The following is a 27549-nucleotide window of genomic DNA, read 5'->3' on the forward strand; positions in this document are numbered from 1 at the left end:
ACATGTCTTTTCCTCCAAGGCACTTAGTATTCCATCAGTTATATTATATACACACATTTGTTTATTGTATACTCCCTGAGGACTTTGTTTGATCAGTGCTTCTCTCCAGTGCTTAGAACTGTCCCTGGTTTATACCCTTTAATAAATATTTGTTGAATGAATTTTTTCAAATTAAGATGACCACAACTTTTAATGTACTTTATAATGTGGGACAAGCAGTAGGACAAGATATTGGTTCCTTCCTAGACAGTCCTGTTAAAAAGTGTCGTCTTCTCCCTTTCTTCCAGAGTTTATATTCAGAACACCAATCAAATTAAGTAAGCCTGGGGAACTTCGTGAGGAATATGAAAGCCTGAGAAAGGTATGGTATACATATGATCATGCCATTCATTTTCTTAAAGTAAACTGAAATAACATTAGAGAATGCTCAGTGGGGAATTCTGATTTACCTAGGGCTTTTTAAATTTTACAATACAGAGCCTGTCTTTCTCCACACTACCTTTTACTGGCATAGTTAGATTCTGTAGCTATAATGGAAGTAGAGTTAACCTTAACTAAGAACCCCTGTTAAGCTGTCCTTTCAAAGATGAAAATGTAGCTCATAGTGCCTATCATGCACCTGCTGCAATAACTGGCCACCAAGAGAAGTATTCTTGGCATTTAGATATTTGTTAAAAGCCAGCATTTAAGCTTTAATAATAGCTTATATTATTTTTCCTTATCTTGCAAGGTTCTTCTAATTACACGTAACTGGTATTATCTTTTATTGCTTTCACTCTGTTAAGTACACCAGAAGAACTGTAACTTAGTAAGGGAGTAGTGGAATAATTTCCTAGAGAATATTCACCATGAGGAAAGTATTTAGCTATGTCCACATTATCTTATTTTTGGCATTTTCAAGCTAATTGTCTGGGAATCACCTAGACAATTAAGACTTCAAAAAGGCTGGTAATAAGAAGTTAGGTTACGCGGTTTCTATCATCCTTTCCAGCTCTCTTCCTGCAGCACTATCCCTTACCCATTTTCATAAACATTAGATCATTATTCTACATGTGGACATTTAATATTTTATAAAGGTTAGATAATCCACTTAATCTGAATCAGACATCTTCATAAAACAGAGATGAGACAATAACATTATTGTTATTTTATTAACATTATTGTTATTGTTATTCAGTATTTTATACTGAATGAAAAAAATCAGTCTTAACAAGGTCATGTTAAGGAGAAAAGATACGTAATTACTATACATTCTTTGACCCTTTTTAAATGCGGGTGTTAAATGTTGACTTGGGTCCTCATGCTTTTATATTGGTATTGTGAGACTTTTTTTTTTGTTCGTTCATTTTTTGGGTTTAAAAAAATCATTTACAAACCTTTTTTCTACATATTAAGAAATTATTCTCAGAGACCACATCAAAAGAACCACAAATCCATCTTAAATAAAATTCCAGAATATGCAAATACTTTGTCATGGTATACCTTTTCAGAACTTGGAGAATATAGAAAATTTCAAGCTATCAGCTTGAAGATAGAGAGAAAACATACCAGGCAAAAGGAAAAGCAAATGCAAAGGCCCTGAGATAGAAACAAGTTTGGCTCATTCAAGGTATAGTATGGCTGGAGCTGAGTGTGCAAGTGGTGGATGGATATGGGGATTTGGTAGGGGATAAACTGGGGAGATAGAAAAGCCAGACCAAAGAAAGCCTAATTGGCCTGGCAAGGAGCCTAAATTTAAGTGCGATGGGATGCTAGTAATATGATCTGGCTTTACACTTTTAAAAGGTCTCTGGTTGCTGCGTAGGGAATAAACTGTAATGGGCCTAGGAGTTAGGAATTGTGAATAATAATAGAGACCCCAAAATAATGACTCAAACAAAAGAGGAGTTTTATTTTTCTCAAGTAACAAAAACCAAAGACCAGAGGTAGGCAGTCTAGGACTGATATGGCAGCTCTGTGACATCAGAGATTCAGGCTCTTTTTGTCTTTCTGTTTGACATCTTCCAATCTTCCAAGTGTACCTGTCTCATTGTGGTATAAGTTGGCTGATCCTTCTGTAGAATCACATCTAGACAGAAGGCAAAAGAGCACATGTTATCTGAATTGGGTCCTTTTAAAGAGCTTTCTCTAAAGCCCCACCTGGTGGCTTCACCTTTATTTTATAGTTCAGTATCACAGACTTTCTCTAGCTGCCAGAGAGGCTAGGAAGCATAGTATTTTAGCTGGGTATATTAACTTCCTAAGTAAAATCAGGGTTCTCTTTTTAAGGAAGGAGAGAATAGATATTGGGTAGACATCTGGCAGTCTCTGCCTCGTGGATCAAGAATGGAAATAAGACCAATTAAGACTCTTTTGGAGTAACCAATGTGTTGGGTTTAACCAGGGTTTAGGTTTTACCAGAAGTAGGGATAGATGTCAGTAGACTTGAAAGTTAGTACAAGGAAGTTGTTATAGTTTTAGACTATGGTTATTTATGGAGCGAACTGAGAACATAAGGTACATGATGGACAGTGAGAGTCGTACAATCAATGGACTGGTAGTTTTGAACAGTGATAAAGAATTGTAAAAGTAGGGCTACTAGCATACAAATAAAGCTGGAAAGCTAGGAAGTGGTGGTCTAAATGTGAGAGAGGCTTAAAAGTGAGAATGGGAGGTGGTTTAGTTATTGGACATGAGAACATTTAAGGAATGATCATAGGAATAGATAACTGAAGTAGGATGGACAAAAAGATTTAGAAGGAAGTAAAGGAACTGAAAAAGCATACTGATATTGACATCTTCAGGAATGATCCCTGGGGTAGTTGGAGAGAAACAGATGATAAGCTTTTCTGTGCATTAGGGGAATTGACAGAGGTAGGTGACTACCCACAAAGAAGGGCTGTAGGTATTGCAGTCTGATGGTAAATACTTCAAAGAAACTAGGATTTTTGAGGAATATGATCTACTCTATAATTTGCTTCTTTTTACTAGCAATATAATTTTGGGGGTCACAGGGGCTTTCATGTATTATGAAATATCATTCATTTCGAATGATATTTCATAATATGGATGAGGTATAATTCACTTGGTTAATGGCTATTCCGTTATCAAAGGTCATTTAAATTGTTTCACATTTTGTCTATAGCCATGCCACCCTGAACAAGCCCGATCCTGTCTGATCTTGGAAGCTAAGCAGGGTCAGGCCTGGTTAGTACTTGGGACACCACCTAGGAAGACCAGGTGCTATAGGCGTAAAAAATAAAAAAATAAGGGATTGTAAACTGACAAGGTCCTTGCAATCTGTGAGGTCAACCAAGGGTTGCCTTGCCTATAAATAAGTAAGTAAGTAAATAAATAAATAAATAAAATAAAGTGAAAAAAAAGAAAGAAAGTTTCCCATTTCCCTCAATTTAAGAGAGAACTGCACTGAACACACATGAACATATGTGAGCAAATACTTCCTTTAGGTTAGATTCCTAGAAGTGAAAGTGCAGGGTCGATGGTATATGCATTCTGTGTTTTGGTGGATATTTACAAATTACTTTTTAAAAAGACTTTTCAACTTACTCTCTTACCAACAGTAAAAGAGAGTCCCTTTTTTTCAAATCCTTGCCAAACCATTATCTTTAATATTTTGCTAATCTGAATAAAATCGTATCTCATTTTAATTTACATTTCCGTAATTATGAGAGGAGGAGCATCGTATGGTTATTGGCCAGTCATGTGTTTTCTATGAATTGCTTGTTTATAAACTTTAGAGGTGAAAACCAGTTCCATCTTTTGGATATTTGTGATTTTAACTGCTAATGGCATGCTTTTTTTGTTGCTTTTCTGAAAAAGAAGTTTTCTGACATTTTATGGGGTTTTAAGGGCAAAGAGCATTAGCATGTGCTCAGTCCTCCATCTTGCTACATTGCTTAAGGAATTATTCATTCTTAAAATATATACATATATATATGCACATGCACATTGTTATATTCTTGTGTGCAATAAATATGTTGAAATGAAAAAAAACTTTTAGGGAGAAGTTATTTCAATATTGATTTTATATTTCCATTTTCTGTAAGATTTTGTAATTTTTGTCTTTTGAAATAATTTATTCCTCTCTATAAGTTCTATTTATTTGTTGAATTTAGCTTCTTATTTACACCATTATTCTGCATATAGAGTATGTTAGGTGTTTAACTTTGACCAGGTGGTTAAATAATAGTTGTTTTATGTTAGAGCTGGGAAACATATGATCCAGCATGCTCTTGTTTGTCTTGGAATCACTGGACTCTGGAAGGTTGAAAGTAGGGGAAAAAACAGCCTTTGTTTCTAGCCTGCCTATCTACCTAGTTTCTGTAGTGGGAAAGATGAACTGCTTTTGATAATTCTGTGGATCATGAGTAGTTTAGGCTTTCTCTGCATTGGTTTACTGACCTATCCATTTTCTTTTTCTCTCCTTCCCCACTGGTTTGTTTTTCTGGGGTATTTTCTCCCCATTGCTGGCTAAATTATTCAAGCAGTAAGCATGCAGTTCTTAGTTTTTAGCCAGGGCACAGAGTAATCAGATATGGTCAATGAATTGCTGAAGTGAATAATGTCTCTATAAGGCAGACATTAACTTTTGTGAAGGAATTTTTTTAAAGGTAAGTAAACTTTTAGGGCCTAATTATCTTTGAAATTATATATCTTTAAAGTCCCTTTTATTATCTTTCTGCCATGAACTATAAAATATAACATACTTTATTAAAACTTGAACATTTAACTTAAATCTATTTGGCTATACAGTGCATCATGAGCTAAATGCTGAACTGGCCTTACTGCTACCATCCCCGCCTTTTTAAATTTACTTATTTTAAAAGAACCTTGTATTTACCTGGTAAGTTTAAAATATGTTCTGTCACACTGCAGAAGCAGCAGGTTATTTGTTTGTTTTAAATTTTCCTATTAGATTGTAAAATCTTTCAAGATGGATCTGTTTGTTTAGTCTCTAACTCTCCATTGCATCTAATATAGTATCTTGCAGAGGTATTCATTAGATGCTGATTGAATCATTGATCATATAGTTTCAAAGCCCCTTCTTTTAAGAGAAATGTCTTGTGTAAGGATGTACAGCTGGCTCATGATAGAACTAGATGTATTTTAAGATTTCTAGAGTTCTTTTTGCTACAACATAATTTTTTTTCTTCCTCTGAAATGTTATTATGTAATCTTTGAGGAAATACTTACTTTTGGCATGTGCTGACATGCCTCTTTCTGGAACCAGAAAACAGATACAGAATTTCCTAGTACATCTTTAAGAGCAGGTAAGCTGTATGGTATTAAGAGGGAAAAACGGAAAAGAATAAGTTTTAGTTTTGTTGGCATGAGGGGAGAACAGTTATCTTACAGGATGCTCAAAATTTTTAAATGTTTTATATGGTTATTTTTTCCTTTTGCTACTTACAGCTACCCAGATGAGAAACAACTTTATCAAGTAATGTGCTTATTAAAGAAAATAACACATTTGGGAAATTCAAAGGATGATCAGATTTAATTAGAATAGCAAGTTATTCGTGTTATTTCTGCAATGTGCTCTCTTTCCTTGTCTCTTTCATTTATGTAGTTATATTTATTCAGTAGTTATAAGGTTACCGTACAGTATAATAGTTTTTTATGGTTTAGAGAATAGTTTAAATAAAATCATTTCAACGCTACTTGAAAGCCAAACTAGAGAATTTTCTAGAAGTAGTTGCTACTCTTCTGTCTCTAATAAAAAGTAAATTATTTTGTTAAGATATTTGATTAGTGAGGGTTTTAGTAAATTAAAATAGCTTTACTTTCCCTATTTATAAAAGCAGAATTATAAAATACTGTTAAAGAAAAAAGGTTCAGGTCAAAAAAAAATTTGAAGGGAAAACTACCAGTAATCCTGCTAATAACCATATTAAAATTTTTATCATAAATTTAAACTTAAGACTTTTTACAAAACAGATTAAGGATCATGTTATATTACCATTTTTACTGACCTTTTAATTTAGCATATCAGATGAAACTTTCCATATCAATAAATTTAGATCCATGCCAACATTTTTAATGGCTGTATAGGATAACAAGAAATATCATTGTAATATATCAAATGTATACCAGTGTTTTTCTTACAGCCCAACCATTCAAGAATCAGAAATAACTTTAGAAAATATAGTATTTTTAAAAAATTCCACAATACAATTAAAATTTCCTATCTCTAGCCAAATTTGTATAAAAATTCACAGGTAATATGCTTTTGGTGAAATTGCAAGCTTGGTTTATTTTTCTGGATTCAAATGAGAGTTTAAAGTCATTTGCTGCTTATATCTGAGAGTCAACTTTTTGTTTATCTAAAACTTTTTTTTTAAATATGCAGGTGCTCAACAAATCACAGTACAGATGATGAGGCTCTTTTACCCTAATCTGAGAGGCACTATATTATAGTGATTAAGAGCCAACCGAGTTCAAATTTTGACTGCATGTGAATTTGGGCAAATTAATCTCTCTGTGTCTAGTTTTCTGGTTTGTAAAATGGACATTATAGTTAGCTTATAGGGTTATTGTGAAATAGTGCCTGGCACATAATAATCCACATATCATTATTATTTTTTAAAAGTTAGAATTCTAAAAAAAAAAATCTAGCACAAAGTCACCCCCCTCCATTGCTGTCATTAGTTATTTGTTCATTTGAGTAAGAAATGGCTGTCATATTTGAAAGCTGGAAAATTAGTGGTATGAACTACAAATGAATTCCCAATATTCTTGAACTCTGGACAAGCAGGCCTGTCTTTGTTTTTTTATAATGAGCGATTTAGAAATTATTTTCTGCTTGTCTTAAAGTGAATGTCCTTCCTTTCATTCAGCTTTTTAGCTTGGCGACTAAACTTATAACTTACATAGTATCTGCTGGTTCAATTTATGTGTAAACTTGAATGCCTACAATGAATTTTATATGTACTTTTTCATAATGCATATAATAATCTCAAAGCTAGAACTAATTTTAAACACCTTATTACATAAAGGAAATTTATAAAATGTTTTCTTGGCATATTTAGATATGCTTAATTCTAAACATAACATTTAAATTGAAGGGTGGTTGAGAATTTAAAGCAAAGCGAGTATAGTATCATCAGTGTAATTTCTTTAAAATTAGGTTGTGTCATAAGAGCAAATCAGTTATTTTGGTGCTATTATGTGATTGCTCAAATAGATGTCATCATGGCTCTAGTCTTGTGTGCGCGAGTTCATTTGCTATGATTTCAGGATGCTGTAAAATGGAAGCTGTAAGTAGTCCTAGTTTATCTGTGGGCAGCATCAGCAATAGTTACCAAGAAGATCCTATAGAAGTGGTAACTGTTAGTACCAAATGATAGTCTAGGAACCATATAAAGTGTTAATTGCTGTCCATACCAAAGCAAATTGAAATGCTCTGACACAAATTTAATTAACAAGTTCATTGTGTTTTGAAGCAGTCCCCAATTTTATCAGCTTGTATTAAACTGCTTTCATAATCCCCATAAGAATTTAAAATATTTTTTAATGTTTTCTATTAAAGAATAAATCCTAGACAGCACCAAAAATATAGTCAATCTATTTTTTGAGATAGTGGTAGTTAGTAGGTACAATCTTATGGACATAAGTATATTTGTTAGATTGCTAAAAATATATTGAAAATTAACTTCAAATTTTCCCATTACTACCTTTGTGAACTCGTTAGGAGCCTAATACAGACTGTTGTGCTCTGCAAATATTTATGGAACTGAACTTATTGAATACAGACCCTGTGTCTTTGGTCCAGAGGTAACTAGAAAATGTAGAAAATGACTTAAATGTGTGTAACTCAAATAATTTACTGAATGTTTTCACATATCATTTTATAGGAAAAAAAATCCATTATTACTTGTGTGTTAGGGGTAAGATTAATGAAACAACACGAGGTTGTATGGCCCCACAACTCTCACAAAGTATTTCTGAAGTCTATTATCATTGGGTGGTGGACCATTTTACGAATTCAGATAAGAAAATTACGGATGCTTGAATGTGTGGTCTTTAAAGTGCCATTGGGCAGCACTCCTCCCATCAGCCCTGTGTCCATGATACTCTCAGGTTGGTTACCTTTTATTGTGGAATTGAGAGAAACTCGCTAAAGCACAGGGACTGATACAATCATTAAAATAGATATAGTTCGTGTCATAAGAGAATGTTTGTTGGAAGGATCTTTTAAAATTTGGTTGGTCCAACCTCATCATTCATTTAGCCACATTCTACTAGAATATAAGCCCCAAGTGAACAACTGTCATTTTTGGTCAGGGATGTCCGCCACTAGAAATAGTGCCTAATACAGACTGTTGTGCTCTGCAAATATTTGTGGAACTGAACTTATCGAATACAGACCCTGTGTCTAAAACTCAAGTTTGAGAATTAATAGAACATGGTCCATGATCAAACGAAGCTCACAGTGTCTGAGAAAGAGGCTTGAAAACAAGTAATTGGATATAGTAATTTGTGTTTAAAATTCATGATAGAAGTATATTCTGGGTATTGTGAGATGTATTTTTAAATACTTCACTTGAAATACTGTGGTATGTTTATGTGTTCATTCTATACTCTAAGGATGGCTAGTTAACATCTAAAGTACTAACAGGGAATATACACTCTGGGGTAGTTACTTAGCATTTGAAAGACTGTAATCAGAACCTTCACTACATAGGTTCTTCTAAGCCTTTCAGTTATTTCTATCACCACCTAATACCCGAGTGAGGTGTGTTACCTAGCATTAGAAATGACTTCTAGGCCTTTTGAGCCAAACTTCTCTTGCTCAGGCCCGCTTCCACGTATGGAAGTGTACTTTCCCTTCTAACAAAGCTTTTAAAAACAATGGTTTCTAAATTTTAGATTTCTGTAGTATTCAAACAAATATAAAAGTTGAGAGCAATAAAATGAAACCTCATATACCCATTACCCAGATTCTACAATTATGAATATAGATAATTTTTCATGGTGAAATGAATATTACTCAAGACATGTGGATTAGCTACAAATACTGTATAGGCAATTCTGCCCTTGCATGAACAGGATTTAAGAATCTAGTGATTTCAGTAACTAGTTCTTTCTATGGAACATTGCCCTGTGAGTAGGAATTCTATTTGGCTCTGTGTTTAGCTGTTAGTGGAAAATTCACCTACCTGATTCTGAACAGGCTACATTTTAGCAGCCTTGAATGAACATGTCATGCAAGATATTTACTGCAGTATCTAAAATGGTAGAAAGCTAGCTGGGACTTTATGATGCTTATAGAATACATTATATGACTTGTAAAAAAAATTTTAAGTGCTATAAAATATATGTAACATGAACTTTGCCACTTTAACTGTACAATTCAGTAGCCTTAAGTACATTCACAATGTTGTGCAACCATCACTGCTGTGTTTTTCTACAAGTTTTTTATTACTCCAAACAGAAACTCTGTACCCTTGAATCAGTAACTCCCTATTCTACCATCCCCCCAGCCCGTGGTAACCTCTAACCTTTTTACTTCTATAAATTTTCCTATTCTAGATATATAAGTAAAGGCATACAATATTTGCCCTTTTGCGTCTGGCTTATTTCACTTGGCATAATGTTTTTAAAATTCATCCACACTATAGCATGTTTTAATACTTCATTCCTTTTTTACAGCTGAATACTATTCCATTGTATGTATATATCACATTTTGTTTATCCATTCATCTCTTGATGGACAACGGGTTGTTTTCACTTTTTGGCTATTGTGAATAATGCTGCGATGAACACTGCCATAACAACTATCTGTTTGAGTCCCTGTTTTCTGTTCTTTTGGATATATACCCAGGAGTGGAATTGCTGGGTCATACAATAATTGTATGTTTAATTTTTTGAGAAATTGTCAAACTGTTTTCCACAGCAACTGCACCATTTTACATTCCTACCAGCAGTGTGTGAGGATTCCAAAAATTTCTCCACATTCTTGCTGGCACTTATTATTTTTTTATATAGTCATCCAATGGGTATCTCATTATGGTTTTGATTTATATTTCTCTAATGAACAATGATGTTGAGCATTTTTAATGTGCTTTTTGAGTATTTGTATCTCTTCTTTGGAGAACCGTCTATTCAAGTCCTTTGTTTGATTTTGAATTCGGTTGTCTTTTTGTTATTGAGTTGTAAGAGTTCTTTATGTATTCTGAATATTAAATCCTTATCATATATATATATATATATATATATATGATTTGCAAATATTTTCTTGCATTCTGTAGGTTATCTTTTCACTTTTCCGTTAATGTTCTTTGCACTAAAGTTTTCAGTTTTTATGAAGTCCAATTTGCATTTTTTTTGTTTGTGCTTTCGTTTGGCTTTTTCATTCAGCATACTTATTTTGAAATTTATTCACTTTGTTGCGTGTATCAATGGTTTACTTTTTTATTGCTGAGTAATATTTCACTGTGTGGTTTTGTTAATTTATCTATCTGTTAACATTTGGGTTGATTTTAGTTTTTGGCTATTACAAATAAAGCTGCTATGAACTTTCATATACAGGCCTTTGTGCAGAGATGTTTCCTTTTCTCTTAGGTAAATACTTAGGCATGAAATGGCTGAATCATGTGGTAGGGGTATATTTTATTTCTAAAGAAACTGCCAAACTTTTTCAAAGTGATTTTACCATTTTAATTCCTACCATTAGTATATGAAAATTCTAGTTTTTCTAATCTTCACCAATATCGGGTATGTCAGTCTTTTTAATTTTAACAATTCTAACTGGTGTGTAGTAGTATCTCATTGTAGCTGTAATTTGCATTTCCCTCATGATTAATAATGCTGAGCATCTTGTCTTGTGTTTATTTGCTTTCTGTGTATTTTTTTTGGTGTTCATTCAAAACTTTTGCCTTTTTTTTAACTGGGTTGTATATTTTGAGAGATCTTTATAGAGTCTAGATACAAATCTTTTGTCAGGTATATTCTTTGCAATTATTTTTCTCCCAGTCTGTCTCAGTTTTTTCATTCTCTTAGAGTCTTTCGAAGAACAGATTTTAACTTTTAATACTACAGTTTATGATTTGTTTTCTTTGTGCATGTGCTTTTGGTGTTATATCTAAGAATTCGTTGCCCAGGCCAAGGTCACAAAGTTTTTCTCTTATGTTTCCTCTGGAAATTTTACAGTTTTAGGCTTTACATTTAGGTCTATGATTCATTTCGACTTCATTCTTATATATGGTGTGTGGTAGAGATCCAAGTTACTTTTTGCGCATTTGGATGTCCTTGTTGTTCCAGCATCATTTGTGGAAAAAACTATTTTCTCCATGGATTTTGTTTGCACTTTTGTCAAAAATCAGTTATCCATATACGTGTGTGGGGTTTATTTCTAGGCTGTATTATTCTGTCTGTACAGTTGATCTACTTGTTTATTTTTATACCAATACCATGCTGTTTTGATTACTGTAGTTTTATAGTAAGTCTTGAAATTTGGTAGTGTTAATCCTCCAACTTTGTTCTTTTTCAGAGTTATTGTGGCTATTCATGGTTCTCTGTATATCCAACTGAATTTTAGTATCAGCTTGCTGATTTCTACAAAAAAGCATGCGGGGATTTTTATTGGGACTGGACTGAATCTACTGATCAATTTGGGGAGAACCGATATCTCAATAATATTGAGTCTTCAGATCCATCAACACAGTATATCACTTCTATTTATTTAGGTCTTTTAAAATTTCTCTCAGCAATGCTTTGTGGTTTTCAGCTCTCACATCTTTCATCATATTTATCTTAAGTATTTCACATTTTTGGATGTTACTATAAATGGCATTAACATTTTTTTCAATTTCTAATTGTTCATGCAAGTATATAAAAGTACAGTTGATTTTTATATTTTGATATTCTATCCTACAACCTTGCTAAACTCATTTAGTAGTTCTAAGTGGCTTTTTTTGGTAGGAGATAGTCGATTTTCTACATGGAGGATTATATCGTCTGCAAATTATGGCTGTTATTATTGGAAGACTTTATTAGCTGATTCCAAGACTTATAAAATCCTAGTCATCAAGATAGCATGGTATTGGTATAAGGAAAAGGCATGTAGACCAATGGAATATAGTCCTGGAACAGACCCACTCATATATAGTCAATGTTCACAAAGGCACAAAAGTAATTCAGTGGCAAAAGAATAGTCTTTTCAACTGTGGTGCTGGAATAATCTGTATCTTATGAATAAGTAAAAGTGAATCTTGATCTCTACACTTTTATACAGTATAGACTAAACTTAAAAGCTAAAACTGCAGAAGAAAACAGAAGAAAAACATTTTTTTAAGTGAAGAAATGATTTAAATTTTTCCCCCATCTGCCCCCCCCAACACACCCTCTGATAACTTCTAGTCCATTGTCCATGTTCATAAGTCTCTTTGTTCGTCCTGTTCATTTGTTGCTTTTAGGTTTATATCCCACATATAAGTGATATGTGATTTTCAACTTTTTCTATCTGGCTTATTTTGCTTAGCATGATTAATTCAAGGTCCATCCATGTTGTTGCAAATGGCAGTATTTCATCTCTTCTTATGGCTGAGTAATAATATTCCATTGTATATATGTACCACAGCCTCTTCAGCCAGTTATATATCATAGGACACTTTGGTTGCTTCCATGTCCTGGCCACTGTGAATAATGCCGCTATGAACCTCAGTGTGCAAATATCTTTTCAGGTATGAGTTTTCAAGTCTTTGGGATAAGTATCCAGTAGAAGGATTGCTGGATCATATGGTAGATCAATTCTTAGCTTTTTGAGGAACTTCCATACTGTTTTCCATAGTGGCTGTACCAATTTGCAGTCTCACCAGCAGTGTATGAGGGTTCTTTTCTCCACATCCTCTCCAGCATTTGTTATTACTTGTCCTTTTGATTATAGCTATTCTAACAGATGTGAGATGGTATCTCATTGTGGTTTTGATTTGCATTTCCCTAACAGCTAGGGATGTTGAACATCTTTTTTATATATTTGTCGGCCATTCTCTGGGGAGAAGTGTCTGTTCAGGTCCTCTGCCCACTTTTGGGTTGGATTGTTTGTTTTTTTGTTATTGAATCGTATGAGTTCTTTGTATATTTTGGATATTAGGCCCTTATCGGAGGTATTGGTTGCAGATATATTTTCCCATTCATATGGTTGTCTCTTTACTTTGTTGACAATTTCTTTTGCGCTGAGCAGAAGCTTTTTTAGTTTGATATAGTCCCGTTCATTTATTTTTGCTTTTACTTCCCTTGCCTTTGAGGTCAAATTCATAAAATCTTCTTTAAGTCCGAGGTCTTTGAGTTTCCTTCCTATGTTTTCTTCTATGCATCTTATTGTTTCAGGTCTTATAGTCAGGTCCTTAATCCATTTTGAGTTAATTTTGGTGTGTGGTGATAGACAACAGTCTAGTTTCATTCTTTTGCAGGTGGCTTTCCAGTTTTCCCAGCACCATTTATTGAAGAGGCTTTCCTTTCTCCACTGTACGTTTTTGGCTTTTTTTTTTTTGTCGAAAATTATTTGCCCATATAAATATGGGTTTACTTCTGGTAGAAAAACATTTTTATCTTAGGGTAAGCAAAGATTTTTCTAGACAGGAACACAAAAAAATCCTAATAGAAAAAAAAATATATATATATATTAGACTTCATCAATGTTATAAACTTCCACTCATTAAGGAAGTAAAAAGGCAAAGACAAGGGAGAACTGCTCTCAAAATGGATATCTAACAATGGACTTGTATCCAGATTTTATATAACTCTTGCACTTAGTAACAAAAATAGAGTAAAAGGTTTGAACAGGTATTTCACAAAAGATATGCTACTAATAAGCACATGAAAGGATGCTCAACACAATTAGCCAGCAGGGAAATACTTATTAAATCCACCTTACACACTCTAGATTGGCTAAAATTAAAAGGCTAACAATTCCAAGTGTGAGAATGATATGAAAATGTGAATTACCTGAAATTCTCATGCATTGCTAGTGGGAGTATACCACGCATACCTCATTTTTATTGCGCTACATTTTATTGCCCTTAACAGATGTTGCCTTTTTTAAAAATTGAAAGCAAGATTCTCTACCAGCAAAAAACATAAAGCAATTATCACAAAACTCGCTTTATTGTGGTGGTCTGGGACCGAACCCACTGTATCTCTGAGGTATGCTGGTAAAGTGTTTAGTATAACCGCCATGGGAAACATTTAGGCAGTTGCTTTGTAAATTTAAACATATACTTTATGATTCAGCAATTCCACTTGTAGCTATTTCAAGCAAAATAAAAACATCTGTCCACAAAAAGACATGAATGTTCATAGCAGCTTTATTCATAATAGCCCCAAACTAAATAAAACCCAAATGTCCAGCACTTGAATGGATAAACGAATTGTAGTTCATTCATACAATGGAATATAACTCATCCATAAAAACAATGTCTTAATGACAAACTCAGTAGCATGGATGAATTTCAAAAATATGCTGAGTGAATTAAGCCAACATAAAGGAATATACGCTGTATGATGTTATATAGGCAAAACTAATCTAAGGTGTCATAGTCATCAGATTAGGGGTTGCCTGGGGCAGTGGGAAGGGTGATTGATTGCTTGTGGCCTGCAAGGGTCTTTCTTGGGTGGCAAAAATGTTCTCTATTTTGATTACGGAGATGGTTACATTTGTCAAAACTCATTGAGCTGTACATTCCATATGTGTGCATTTTATCATATATAGACTATGCTTTCACATAAGTTGATTTTAAAAAATCAATTCTAAGTGGATTGTCGATCTAAATGTGAAAGGTCAAATAATAAGCTCCTTAAAGATTTCTTAAACAGGATATAAAAAGCACTAACATTAAACTGCATTAAAACCTGAGACTCCTTGTCTTCAAAGAATACTATTAAAAGAGTGACAAAGGTAAGCTACTATGTGTGAGGGGAAAAATTTATATGCGCGCGCGCGCGCACACACACACACACACACACACACACACACACATATATCTTGTGCAATAGTCCTCCCTTATTTGTGGAAGATATGTTCTAAGACCCCCAGTAAATGCCTGAAACAGTAGATAGGACTGAACCCTATATATACTATGTTTTTTCCTAAAGTTTAACTTGTAAATTAGGCACAATAAGAGTAATTATAACAATAAAATAAGAGTTACTTGAACATGAGCGCTGTGATACAACAGTCAATCTGATAACCAAGATGGCTACTCAGTGACTAACAAACAGGTGGGGAATGTACCACATGGATTTGCTGGACAAAGGGATGATTCATGTCCTAGGGTGAGATGGAGGAGGACCGTGCAAGATTTCATCATGTGACTCAGAACCACACAAAATTTAAAACTTATGAATTGTTTATTTCTGGAACTTTCCATTAACTATTTTCAGATCATGACTGACTGCAGGTAAATGAAACTGCAGAAAGCGAAATCGCAGATAACGGAAGACTGCTTTATGTATATATATTTATACTTTTTTTTTGGAAAATTGCTTCAAATCCAAAAAAATATAAATAACTCCTACAAATTATTAGGGAAAAAACCCAAATACCTAAAAGAAAAAAGGGGAACTATGTGAATGGGTACTTCACAAAAGAGGATTTCCAAATAGTAAACATACAAAATGCTGTTCTACATCTTTAGTCAGAAGAGAAATGCAAATTGAAGTCATAATGCAGTACCAATATACACTCACTGGAATGCCTGAAAAAAACAAATAGTACTGAGTGTTGTTTAACAAGGCTGAGAGCAGCTGTCATTTTGCTAACTGCGGGGTAGGAGTGTAATTTGTACAACCAGTTCGGAAAACTATGGCAGTGTACCCATCCATACCTTTTGACTAAACAGTTTCTCTTCTAGAATATACTCCACAGACAGTATGTGTATCATGATACATATTCAAAGATGTTCATAGCAGTTTATGTATAAATAGCCAAAAATTAGCAACTACTCAAACTTCCATTAGCAATAGAATGGTTAAATTTTGTAGTCAAAAATGGAATACTATAAAACAATGAGAAAGAACAAACGGTTTATGTGGATGAATCTCACAGAGTTCAGTAAATGATACAAATATTATAATGCTAAAACTTGTTCTCTTTTATGCCACTCTACTTCTCTATCCTCTAAAAGTGAAATGCCCTTCAGTCAAGTTGTTGAACAAGAATTTCTCATATAAGATCATTAGAAAGCACTGATCTTTCATGTGGGTAGTCAGTATAGACTTCAGGTTTGCTTTCTCCCTGGCTATGTATGTATTTGCTTTTGTTCCTCTTGTGTTGTTTGACTTGGGCAGAGTTGGAAGTACCTTATTTCATTTGAATCTCTCCCTGACAGAACACTGTGTATGGTGTTCTTTAACTATTCATAACCTCTTACTAGACTCGATGTGTTAAGGACTAGTTCAGGCTTGCAGGAATCAGACCTATAGTAATTGGAAAGATAAGACTAAATATTGTTACTGTTTTGTTTTTTTAACCCTGCGGCAAGAGCCAATGAAAATATTTATTCTTTAGCTTTATTTTTGGCAAGTATGATTAAAACCCTGAAATTGCTTTCATATACATTATGTCATTTAAATCTCACTAAAACCCTGGGCAGTAAAGAGAATAAATGATCAGGAAATTCTTGATGTATTGTAAGTACACAGCAAGACATTAATACAATAAGTAATTAATTATCATTTACTTATAACAGTATCTGCAAAGTAATTAGCATTATTCCTGTTTTGTAGGTGAGCATTTGATGGTTCATTTGCCAAAGATCATATAGCTGATAAATAAGTGACAGGACCACTAGAACCCAGGTTTAATTGCAAAGCCTATCTTATTTTCATGACATGCTACCTCCCCCAAATGAGGAGCATATGCCTCTGCCTTACATTTATTTGTAGGTCATATAATCTTGACCTATTCTTTGGACCACAGGATAATAGCATAAATTATAGGACTGTGAGAAGTCATTTTTTCTGTTGCTCCTGGCATAAAGACCTGTCTTGCCTAGCCAAACTTCTCTGGCCCTCTTTGGCCTACATCTCTGCTGTTCTCCTGGTCCAGTAAATTTATATCTGGTTTATGGGAATAAGAAAATTTTTAGGTTCAGCCTTTTTTGGCAAAGTGAATAAACCTTATTTTTTGATTGTGTATTATCTTAGTTTTTATGGTTTCACATTGCTCAAGAATGCAAAGCAGTTAAATCTTAGGCCATGAAGCATGTTTGGCAAGAGTCAAGTAAAAGACTCATTAAAAATTAAGAGGGCTTTATAGCAAATAAGGAAAATGTTATCAAAACTGCCATGTGATCTGTTTATTCTAATAGACCACTGAGTAAAAGATGTTTTTAAGTCTATAGTCACCTAAAACTCTGTCTTTGTGTGATTTGTATTTTTAGCTGAAAGAAGAAAAGCTACAAGAGGAGAAAACCTCTGAAGATCAAATCCACAAACTGTTACCAGAGGATACAGAAACCGGGAAAAGGAAAATGGATGAACAGAAAAAAAGAGATGAGCCACTAGTACTGAAAACAAATCTGGAGCGTGTAAGTAGATCACCTTTTTGATGGACATCTGCCTCAAAATCAGCCATTAGCCCAAGTGACATGGATCTGCTGGCGAACTATGATATGAGACCAGTAACAGTCATTTGACTATGCAGCTGAAGAATAATGAGGATCTTAGTGTCCAGATGAGAGCTGGAGAAAATAATTTACAAAAGGGACAATGAGGCTTATGTGGAGAGTAAGAGTAAGGGGAAAAGGTGAGAGGAGAAACCTGGTATAGTCTACTACTTGTGGTAAGTTTTATATGTATATTGTCATTTTGACTTAATGTGTTGTCATTTGACATTTGAATTTTGTATGTCTTATATCCTTTACTAGGTTTCCTTAAATCTTGTTTTACTTCCCTTTATTTTTTATCATGCCCTAAGCAGCACAGTGCTAGACATAAGGTATTATATATATATAATATATTATATTAGATACTTCATTTAAATTTAACCTAATTAGACTTCTAATTGGGCAAAATCTTGCCTGAATTTTCCCCACCCCCCCAGCTTTATTGAAATACAATAGGCAATTAGTTGCTCATATTTACATTGTACAATTCAATGAGTTTTTTTTTTCAATTATAGTTGGCATATAATACATTAGTTTCAGTTGTATAGCATAGTACTTAGAGATCTATATAACTCAGAGTAATCACCCCACTAAATTAGGTACCCTTCTTCCCCCTTACTTACATTATTGACTATTTTCCTTATGCTACACTTTTTATCTCCATGACTATTTTGTAACTATCTGTTTGTACTTCTTAATCTCTTTGCCCCTTTTCACCGTCCCTCCAATCCCCCTCCCGTATAATAGCCACTATGAGTTTGTTTTTGTTGGTTTTTATTTAGTTTTGATTCCACACACACATGAAATCATGTGGTATTTGTCTTTCTCTATCAGATTTACTCCATTCAGCACAATACCCTCTAGGTCCGTCAAGGCAATGTCTTTTTCCATCCCTCTCTTTTTAGTCTGTGTGTGTCTTTTAATCTGAAGTCTCTTGTAGGTTGCATGTGTCAGGGTCTTGTTTTCTTAGCCATTCAGCCACCCTATCCTTTGTTTGGAGCACTTCATTCTTTTCTATTTGAGCTACTTGTTCATTGATATGTAGTTATTATCATTCTTTATTCATGTTTTCGATACATGTTTTTTCTTCTTAAAGAAGTCTCTCCAACATTTCCTGTAATACTGGCTTGGGGTTGATGAATTCCTTTAGCTTTTTTTTTTTTTTTTTTTTGGTCTAGGAAGTTCTCTATCTGTCCTTTGACTCTTAAGTGATAACTTTGCTGGGTAAAGTATTTTTGGTTGTAGATCCAAGGTTTTCCTCACTTTGAATATTTTGTGCCAAGCCCTTCCTGCAAAGTTTCTTTCGAGAAATCAGCTACCAGTCTTCTGAGTGCTCCCTTGTAGATAACTGCTTTTCTCTTGCTGCTTTTAAGATTCTCTTTGTATTTAAACCTTTGGCATTTTAATTATGATGTGTCTTGGTATGGGGGCCTCTTTGGGTTCCTCTTTTGGGGGACTCTCTGAGCTTTCAGGGGTTGTGTATCTATTTCCTTCACCATATTGGGGAAGTTTTCCATCATTACTCCTTCAAATAGATTTTTAACTTCTTGTTCTCCCTCTTCTCTTTCAAGTACCCCTATGACACAGATGTTGTCACATTTAATTCTGTCTCATAGGTTCCTTAAATAATTATTTTAATCTTGGCTTTTTTCTTGCCATTCTGATTGAGTGTCCTTGGCTTCCCCATCTGTGTTGGTGGTTCAATCCTCTTCTTCATCCACTGTCAATTCCCTCTAATATACACATCATCTCAGATAATGTATTCATTATTTTTGACTGGTTCCCTTTTATAATTTCCATTTTTATGTTTTTTATGTTAAAGTTCTCACTGAGTTCATCTACTCTTACCCTAAGTTCATTAAGCATCCTTATAACCAGTGTTTTGAACTCTGCATCTGTTAGATTGCTTGACTCCATTTTTCCTGGAGCTCTGTTCTTTCATGTAGGTTCTGCCTCTCTGTCTTCCCATTTTGGCTGCCTTTCGTGTCTGTTTCTATGTACTAAGCAAAGCTCCCAAGTCTCCCGGTCTTATTAGCGTGGCTTTGTGTAATACATGCCCAGTGGCACGGTCCTGAGAGGGGTTCAGCTACAGGCCAAGTTTAGCCCCGGCATGTGTCCCTCTGGGGCCACCTGTTAAGATTCAGCAAGCCGTCCACAGATACTGTATTTATAGTTGCCTCAAGAAGCCACTCCAGAAACCGAGGTCAGCTGCCACCATTGTGGGTCTTGGAGCTCCTCAGCAAGGGACACAGGACTCTCCGAGGATACACTGGATGTGGCTTGGGTGGGGCAGTGAGTTGGGGGAGGCGGAGTGACCTCTGTTATCCAGTTTGATGATGTCTCAGCTATGGCGGCGCTGCCTCTACAGGCTGGGAGCACAGAAGGCTTAACAGAGGAACAATGGATACCTCCAGCAGAAGCCTCAACTCAGGCCCTCACTCCAACAACTCAGTGTTCCCCTGTAAGCCCCTGGTGCCCCACAAGCAGCCAACCCGGCGCTGGTGCTCAGAGCAAGCAGGTCTAAAAGTCCACTCGCGGACATGGCCCCTTTAACAAGCTCCTGCAGCTGCCATAGCCTCTGTCCCTCTCAGCTCCTCAGGACCAGGCAGCCTCGTGTCTTTGCCCCCTCCTACCTTCTACCATTGCAGAGTAATTTCTTATTTCTCTCCCTAGTTGTAGGATTTCTGTTCATCTAGACCCCAGGTGACTCTGTTACTGTTTGCTCCGTGTTTCTGTCACAACTTTGATGTGGTCGCAAGACAAGATGAACAAAGCCTCTTATCATCTATGCCATTTTTCCCAGTCTCCCCTTACCCGAATTTTTAAATTATTTAGCAAGCAAAATAAGTGGTATATTTAACCTACATACAAAAGCACTTTTTCAGGGTCCACTGGTTAGCCAAATGGGTAATTACAATTTAGTTTTTTCTTCTTTAGTAAGTCATATTGGATTGCACATCTTTTATTGCTTGCTGAATGTACTTAACATATCATTAAAGTCATATCTTTTAAAATATTTTGTGATTCAGGCTTGTTAGTATTTTAGTTAGCTAATTAGCCAGAATTAATAAAGTTTTACTGTATGTGTACACAAACAACATAGCAGGAGAGGGAAAAAAAAATCTCTGGATTATAAGTCAGCCTCTTAAACAGGTCCCAGTGTTAAAACAGACTGTATAACTTTGGCCAGGTTTCTTAATTTCTCTGTGCTTCTTTGCAAAAGCATTTTTCCTGAATTTCAAAATTTTATGTTATTTAAGCTTTCTTGAGTTAATATTTGCTGATTGTCAACAGACATGTGGGGCTTTTTGATTCCAGTTATAATAACAATAATTTTTGTTAATTAAAAATAACCACTTGTGTTTTATAGGGTTTCAGCCTTTTCAAAGATTAACAAACTTGAAATGCTTATATGCTCTTAATGCTATGTTCATTGGGAACTGGAAAAGGAAAGACTGCTCCCAGAGTATATTTAGCTAGGAAGTCAAGCATGAAATACATGATAGTCTCATGCATATAGTATGTCTTCTGTCTAACAGCCCCATCTATGGTCTGTGGTCTCTAAAGACTGCAATTCTGCCTCTGACTTCCACCCTGTAGGCCTGTCTATTAGAGCCACCAGGCAAAACAACTCAGAAGCAAGATTATCCCTTCACTATGGTTTTTTGATAGAAAGAAACTGTTTTGGGCCTTGCCAGATCCAGGTTTCCTCCAGGAAATGATCTCTAGTATTAATTCATGTCAAACTGGGAAATTGCTCTAATGATTTCTTCCTTCGCCACTACCATCTTTGAAACAAATCTACTGCATCAACCTAATATTAATACTAAAAAGAATTAGGATGTGCAAATTCTCAGACTTATTTTTTTTGGTAATAGCCAGTTAGGCAAAATTTTTTATGCAGAAACACACTGAATAAAATCTGATCTATGAACACTTCAAGTTTTAGATTTTGTAATTTTCACCTTTTCTGTTTTCTTTTATATTCTTAAGGACTTTTAAATGGCTCTAATTTTGCTGTTGGTGTTGAACAAATAATTTCATTTATTTTTGCCAAGGCTACATTCAAATTGGGACCAAAGAGAAGCTCAAGTAGACTTCAATGGAAAGCCAGCTAAAGGGTTATATTTTATAGAGACAGTATTATGCTTACAGATGAACTGATTATTTTACTCTTGCCCCTCAAACCTCAATGACTCCCTATTACCTCTGGAATTAAATGAGAACTTTTTACCCCCAATATTCAAGTCTTTAGTATTATTCTAGCTTATATTTCCATCCTTGCTTACATTCTAAGGAATGGAGCTGTCTGTTTTCCCCCAAATATATATTCTATATTTTCCTTCCTTGAGTCTTTGCTCTCTCATTGAGAGCAAATTTCATCTCACTGAAATGCTACCCGACTTTCCTGTTGAAAAGCTATTTATCTTTCTCCATTTAGTTCAAAATCTGTCACCTTCCTGGAACCCATAGGGATTCCTCATTTGTTTCTCTACTCTAGTCATCTACTCTTCCCTCCCAGCTTCCCTCTCCCAAAGTAAAAAGTAACTTTATAGGACTTATTTTCCTTTACATGTGGTTGTGTGTTTGTATATCTCTACTAGATTTATAAGTTTCCTGAATATAGGAAATGTTTTACTTATTTAAAAATTACCTATAGTACTTTGCATATCACAAGTGTTTGATACATGTTTATCAAGTTGAATTCAAATGGAGAAAGGAAAGTGCTTATTCCAGAATCAGAGATTATCCCTTGTTGTTATCTACTCAGAATGGAGATAAAATGGGCACAATATTTAAATTATGATTTGTTATGGTAAAATTAATAACAATAATTTGAATTATTGGAAAACAGTTTGGTATAAAAATTACAGTCATACCAAAGAATATAAAGCAGAAAGTGAAAAATTGCTTGTCATCATCCCACAACCTAGAGATAACCCCTGTAAACATTTTAGTAAATATTCTTCCAGACTTCTTTTCTAAGTGCACATGTAAAAGAAACTTCAAATATAAATTGAAAGACTCAGAAAGAGACTCTGAAATAAAATGAAAGTAAATGAATATCAACATGATGGAAAAAGCTGACTCTAGGGGTATGTGGAAGCCCTTGCAGAGAAACTGACATTTAAGATGCCTCTGAAAGGCCAATGAGTAGTTTATAGGCAGAGAATGTGGAAGGGGAATATTGGGCAAAGGGACTAGCATGGCCATAAGAATAGAAGTTTTGAAAGACTCTGATGTGAAGAGTAGAAAGTAGTTTGATTGTACTAGAGCTCAAGGAGTTCCCTGTGTGGGAACTGGTGTGAGAAAAACCACGAAAGAAGGCTGAATCTAGTTTTGAAGGTTATTGTATTATGCTGAGGTGTTTAGTCTTTATCCTGAAGCTGGATTCTATCTGTGCTTGAGAGTATGGATGGTATGGGGAAGAAAGGCTGAAGAGAGCGAAACTAGTAAGTAGCTTATTGTAATAGCTCAGGCAGAAGATGATGAGAATCTTAGGAAAGGCAATGACAAAGGCAATGAGTATACATGGGGAGAGTTAGATCTGAGAGATATTTTAGCAATAGGATGAAGTATAGTGGAAATAGCATGGAGGCAATTTGGAGACAGATGCTCTGTATTTAAGTACCAGCATTATCTACTTATTAACTCTACAATCTTAGGCAAATTAACTAGTCTGTGCCTCAGTTTGTCATCTTTAAGACAGGTAATCTTTCTGTCTATATGAACTCTATAGAGCTGATATAGAATAAATGAAATAAAATATTTAAAGTGTTAGGGCACTCAAAACCTCTATACAATGTTGTTATGATTTGAAAGAAAGGGAAAGTAATAGATAGCATTGAGGCTTCTAGTTGGCTTGGTAGTGGGGCTTAGAGAAGATTAATGGTGAGTTTGGTTTTGGACATATTAAGTTTGAGCTACATTTGGGATATCTAGATTGGGATCTCCAGGAGGCAATTGGAAATATAGATTAGAGCTCAGACAGAAATGACATATGACAGATTTGAAACAATAGCTATGAGAAACTGAATGGCAACCCCAAATGGACAGTGTTGTCTTCCTTGTCTCCTGCCAGTGTCCTGCACGTCTCTCAGATTCCGAGAATGAAGAACCTTCCCGAGGCAAGATGACACAGACGCATCGCTCGGCATTTGTTTCCAAGAACAACTCCTACTCCTTAGCTTTCCTGGCAGGGTAAGAGACTGATACTGAATTCAGTCAGGGTTCTTTCGTTTTGGGGGGTAAGACAAAAGGGACTGGGGGAGCAAAAGTATTTGTCGTAGCTATTTTGGGGGAAGTAGGAGTGTAGAAAAGAAGTGGGAATTGGTTTTCAAATATGGATTAGGGACAAGAGGCTGACCTGAATTTTTAAAGAAAAGTAAATTTTACCCATTTCTGGTATCTTCAGGGTAAGACTGTGCTAACTGCTCGGCTGCAAAGTGTGAACTTTCCATCCTGGGAGGAACCAATAAGGCTTTTCTCAGCTGACAATATCCATGGGTTCTCTCTGTGGACTTTTTTCTCTTAGGAAGTGAAGCCAAAGTTGATTTTATTTTCAGTGCCTTGAACTAAAATATATCTCGATGGGTTTCAAGAGGGCAAACTGAAAAGTTTTTAAGACCTGTGCCAAGGAACCTCTTGATCCTTTAGATTTTGCAGGCTTTGGGAAGGAGAGGAAGTGGACTGGATGTTGGATTATTGGGGAAAATAAAGGGCTAAATGAAAGGAAAGGAAGGAGTAATAGAAGAAGGTAGGAAGGAAGCAATCATTAAACAGACGTTTTGTAAACAGCTACTATGTGCCATGCTGTTTCAATATAAAGATAATTCAAGACAATCTTTACCCTGTTTCATTACCATTTTTGTTTATAGCTGATATTGCTCACTCTCATTTCTAGGGTCCCTCTCTTCTTTCCCAGCAGCACTGTGAAATAGTGCTGCCCCTATGCACATATACCTGGACTCTTTTTCTCTTCTGGTTTATAGCTAGTCACTAATCACTGTGACCAAAACAGCTACCAAGTTTAATAATGTTATGAAGTATATACTATTGTAGTTTTTGTATCTGAATCCTTTTTTGGTATATATTCTTTTTGAGCAGTCCGATTTCCTGTTATTTCTTAGAATAAAATTCACAACCTACCTCCCACCCCCTCCACCTTTCCCTTAAAGCTCTCTCCTCTAGGCAATGGTAACTCTTTCCAGGAATGCCCTTTCCTGAAATATTTATTCACTCATTTACCATTTGGTTGAATGGACACTGTATTTTCACCACTTAGGCTTGACTGATATAATCAGGACCCAATAAGGTGTAAGCCAGTGTACTTTACATTTATGGTGAAGAGGAAACTCTTGCTTTGTGCACATGAGCTTGAGCTGTAGATGCCCTCTAAAATTAAAAAGATCACTTGACTAAGAATTGTCAGCTCCTGATTGTGTATATGGATTCCCCCCATTAATAGCAGGCATATTTTAATGATTATAAGAGGGAGCTACCAAAAAGAGAAAAAGATCATATCATTCTTCCAAACAAGTCACAGCAAATACTTCCTGAAACAGATAAATGTTGCTTTAAGCAACCTGTGATTAGTTAATATTTCATAATTTGGAATGACTTGGAAAGAAGGAAAATTTTATTACAATCCGAATATGCCAAAACCAAATTGCCCTAATTAGCTGGAGTGGATATTAATCAGGTGAATTACTTATGACCAATTCCAGTCTTTACCCTTGTCATTCATTCTTTTAAAGTTGGTAACACGTTAATATATTATTACTCGGACTTGCCTATCAAGAAACTTAGAAAACTCTTCTCTAAAGGGTAAAACATAAAGCCTATACAATGGGATGTGCTTTTGATTATGTGCAGCTCTGGATTACCTGTAATATATATGTTACAGATATATATATCTATGTATCTATATATCTTCTTGTTCTTTGACCCATCCTTGCCCTTATCCTATTGAGCCACAGTGGAACTAATTTATAGGAAAAAACTCAACATTTTACTGTAAAAAATTATGATCACTATTACACATTTCTAGATTTTAGTATTTTTTCCCAAATATCCAAGGTTGTGGGCTGAGTTCAGTTATTAGTACAGTTATTAAAACAATTGTATTTGGTTAGTAGGAAATAGTTTGCTGATATCATGGAAACCTCAGGCTGGAAAATCTATTATGGTAATAGTGTGAATTGCATCTTTTATTTAGTCAACATATTTTCTTCCTTAGATAAGAAAATATTAAGTTCCAGTTGCAAATGATATTTAGGAGAATGATATGGAGTTACTGGTGCTGACAATGAGATGTAGCATATGGATATACTGAAAAAGAATTAACTTAGTGATGGTTGCACAACAATGTGGATATAAGAATAAGTAGGCCTGAGGATGGTTATTTTAGGAGTCAATCAATAGACTCAGGCTATGAATCTGCTATGAACCAGCAGCTTAGTCTATTTTCATTTGAAAAATTCAAAGCAAAGAGGGCTTTGCAGCACTATTAACGAAAGTCTACAGCCCTATGATAATGAAATTTCTTCTAAAAAGGCAGCTAGGATAATAGTTAATCCTAGGTCATTCCTAAGTTAATCACAAAATATGTTAATTGAAAGAAATTGGAGACGGGGAAGATGGAGTACTAGGTAAAAGCAGGGTTCGTCTCCTCCCAGGACCACACTGAAGTTACAACCAAATTATAAAATAATCAACATGAAGAATCACCTGAAGTCCAGCTGATCATAACACCTACATCTGATAACATAAAGGAGCCACATCGAAGCCGGTAGGAGGGGCAAAGTCCCAAATTGGGCTGGACTCGCATCCACGGGTGGTGGAGGATCACTGGGAGGGAGAGCGAGGATACAGAGGCTATCCTGAAGGAGAGAGGGGGGTCCTGGTTTCATCTGCGGGCTCCCCAGCCCAGGGAAGAGGAGATTTCAATAACTTTGATTGTAGAAACTAGAGGAGATTCTGGCCGTCTGGGTGAGACAGTAGGTAACTGAGCCCCTAGATGTCCCTTTGAAGGATCCTCACGTGCAAAGGTTTTCTGACCTGCGGACACTCACCTGGGACATCAGCGGTGGGTCTGAGGCTCACGCGGGATTCATTCCGAAAAAGTCTCCATTAACTGGAGTCAGAAAGAAGGCTGGAAAGGCAGCCACCATTGTGACTTAGTCCAGCCCCCCTATAGAACATGCCAGCTTGATCGTGCAGACCCCTCCCACAGAGCCATTAGGAGATGCTGGTCTGAGGGGATCAGCCCACCCCACCTAACCTGCAGACTGCTGAGGGAAGCTGTTTATGGTTGGCTGCCAAGCCCTGAGCTGAGTGATTGAGAGTGAAGTATTCACAACAGGGTGGCCATTGTCGTGAGCAAAGTTTCTAATCCCAGTAACAGCGGACAGCGCTGTGAGCCCCATTTCAGAGATAAGGTCAGGCAGATTGCTGCTGCCAGCACAAACTTGGGCAGAAATCGAGGACTTGTGGGCCAGTTCCAGACAGCACTTGGTCTTGCTGTGACCTGGGTCTTATGTGGGAACTTACAATAGTCACCAAATTTCCAGCAAGACTGAGGCTGTTTTCACCTGACAGCCACTGTCTCTGAGACCCTGCCCTACCCAACCTGCAGACTACCCAAGGCAGGTATTATTGGCTTGCCGCCAAGCTTAGCTCGGAGTGATTCAGAACTAAGTGTTCACAGCTGGGCAGCCATCGCTGTGAGTGGCCTTTCCAGTCTCAGCAAAAGCAGCCAGCCCTGTAAGCTGCATTTCCATTCCTAGCAAGCGACAGTGCTGTGAGCCATACTTCATAGGTAGGGGTAGGCAGATCACTGATACCATCACGAACTTGAGCAGATTATCGAGGGCCTGTGGGCCAGTCTCAGACAGCAGCTGGTCTTTTTGTGACCTGGGTCTTATGTGAGAACTCACAACAA

General features: G+C 35.7%; 1 protein-coding gene and 1 pseudogene across 1 annotated transcript in view; both read left to right on the forward strand.

The window, feature by feature from the left end:
• RNF169 (ring finger protein 169) overlaps positions 1 to 27549 on the forward strand; it is a 78650-nt gene that overhangs the window by 23833 nt on the left and 27268 nt on the right. The window contains exons 2-4 of the mRNA XM_039848049.1: positions 288 to 361; positions 17382 to 17528; positions 23689 to 23807. Of these exons, the coding sequence (XP_039703983.1) occupies positions 288 to 361; positions 17382 to 17528; positions 23689 to 23807 (340 nt within the window). The remainder of the gene's footprint in view (positions 1 to 287; positions 362 to 17381; positions 17529 to 23688; positions 23808 to 27549) is intronic.
• Positions 3117 to 3231, forward strand: LOC120590636 (uncharacterized; annotated as a pseudogene).

The sequence above is a fragment of the Pteropus medius genome, unplaced genomic scaffold, assembly GCF_902729225.1.
Source record: "Pteropus medius unplaced genomic scaffold, Ma_sr-lr_union100, whole genome shotgun sequence".
NCBI classification, from domain to species: Eukaryota; Metazoa; Chordata; class Mammalia; order Chiroptera; family Pteropodidae; genus Pteropus; species Pteropus medius.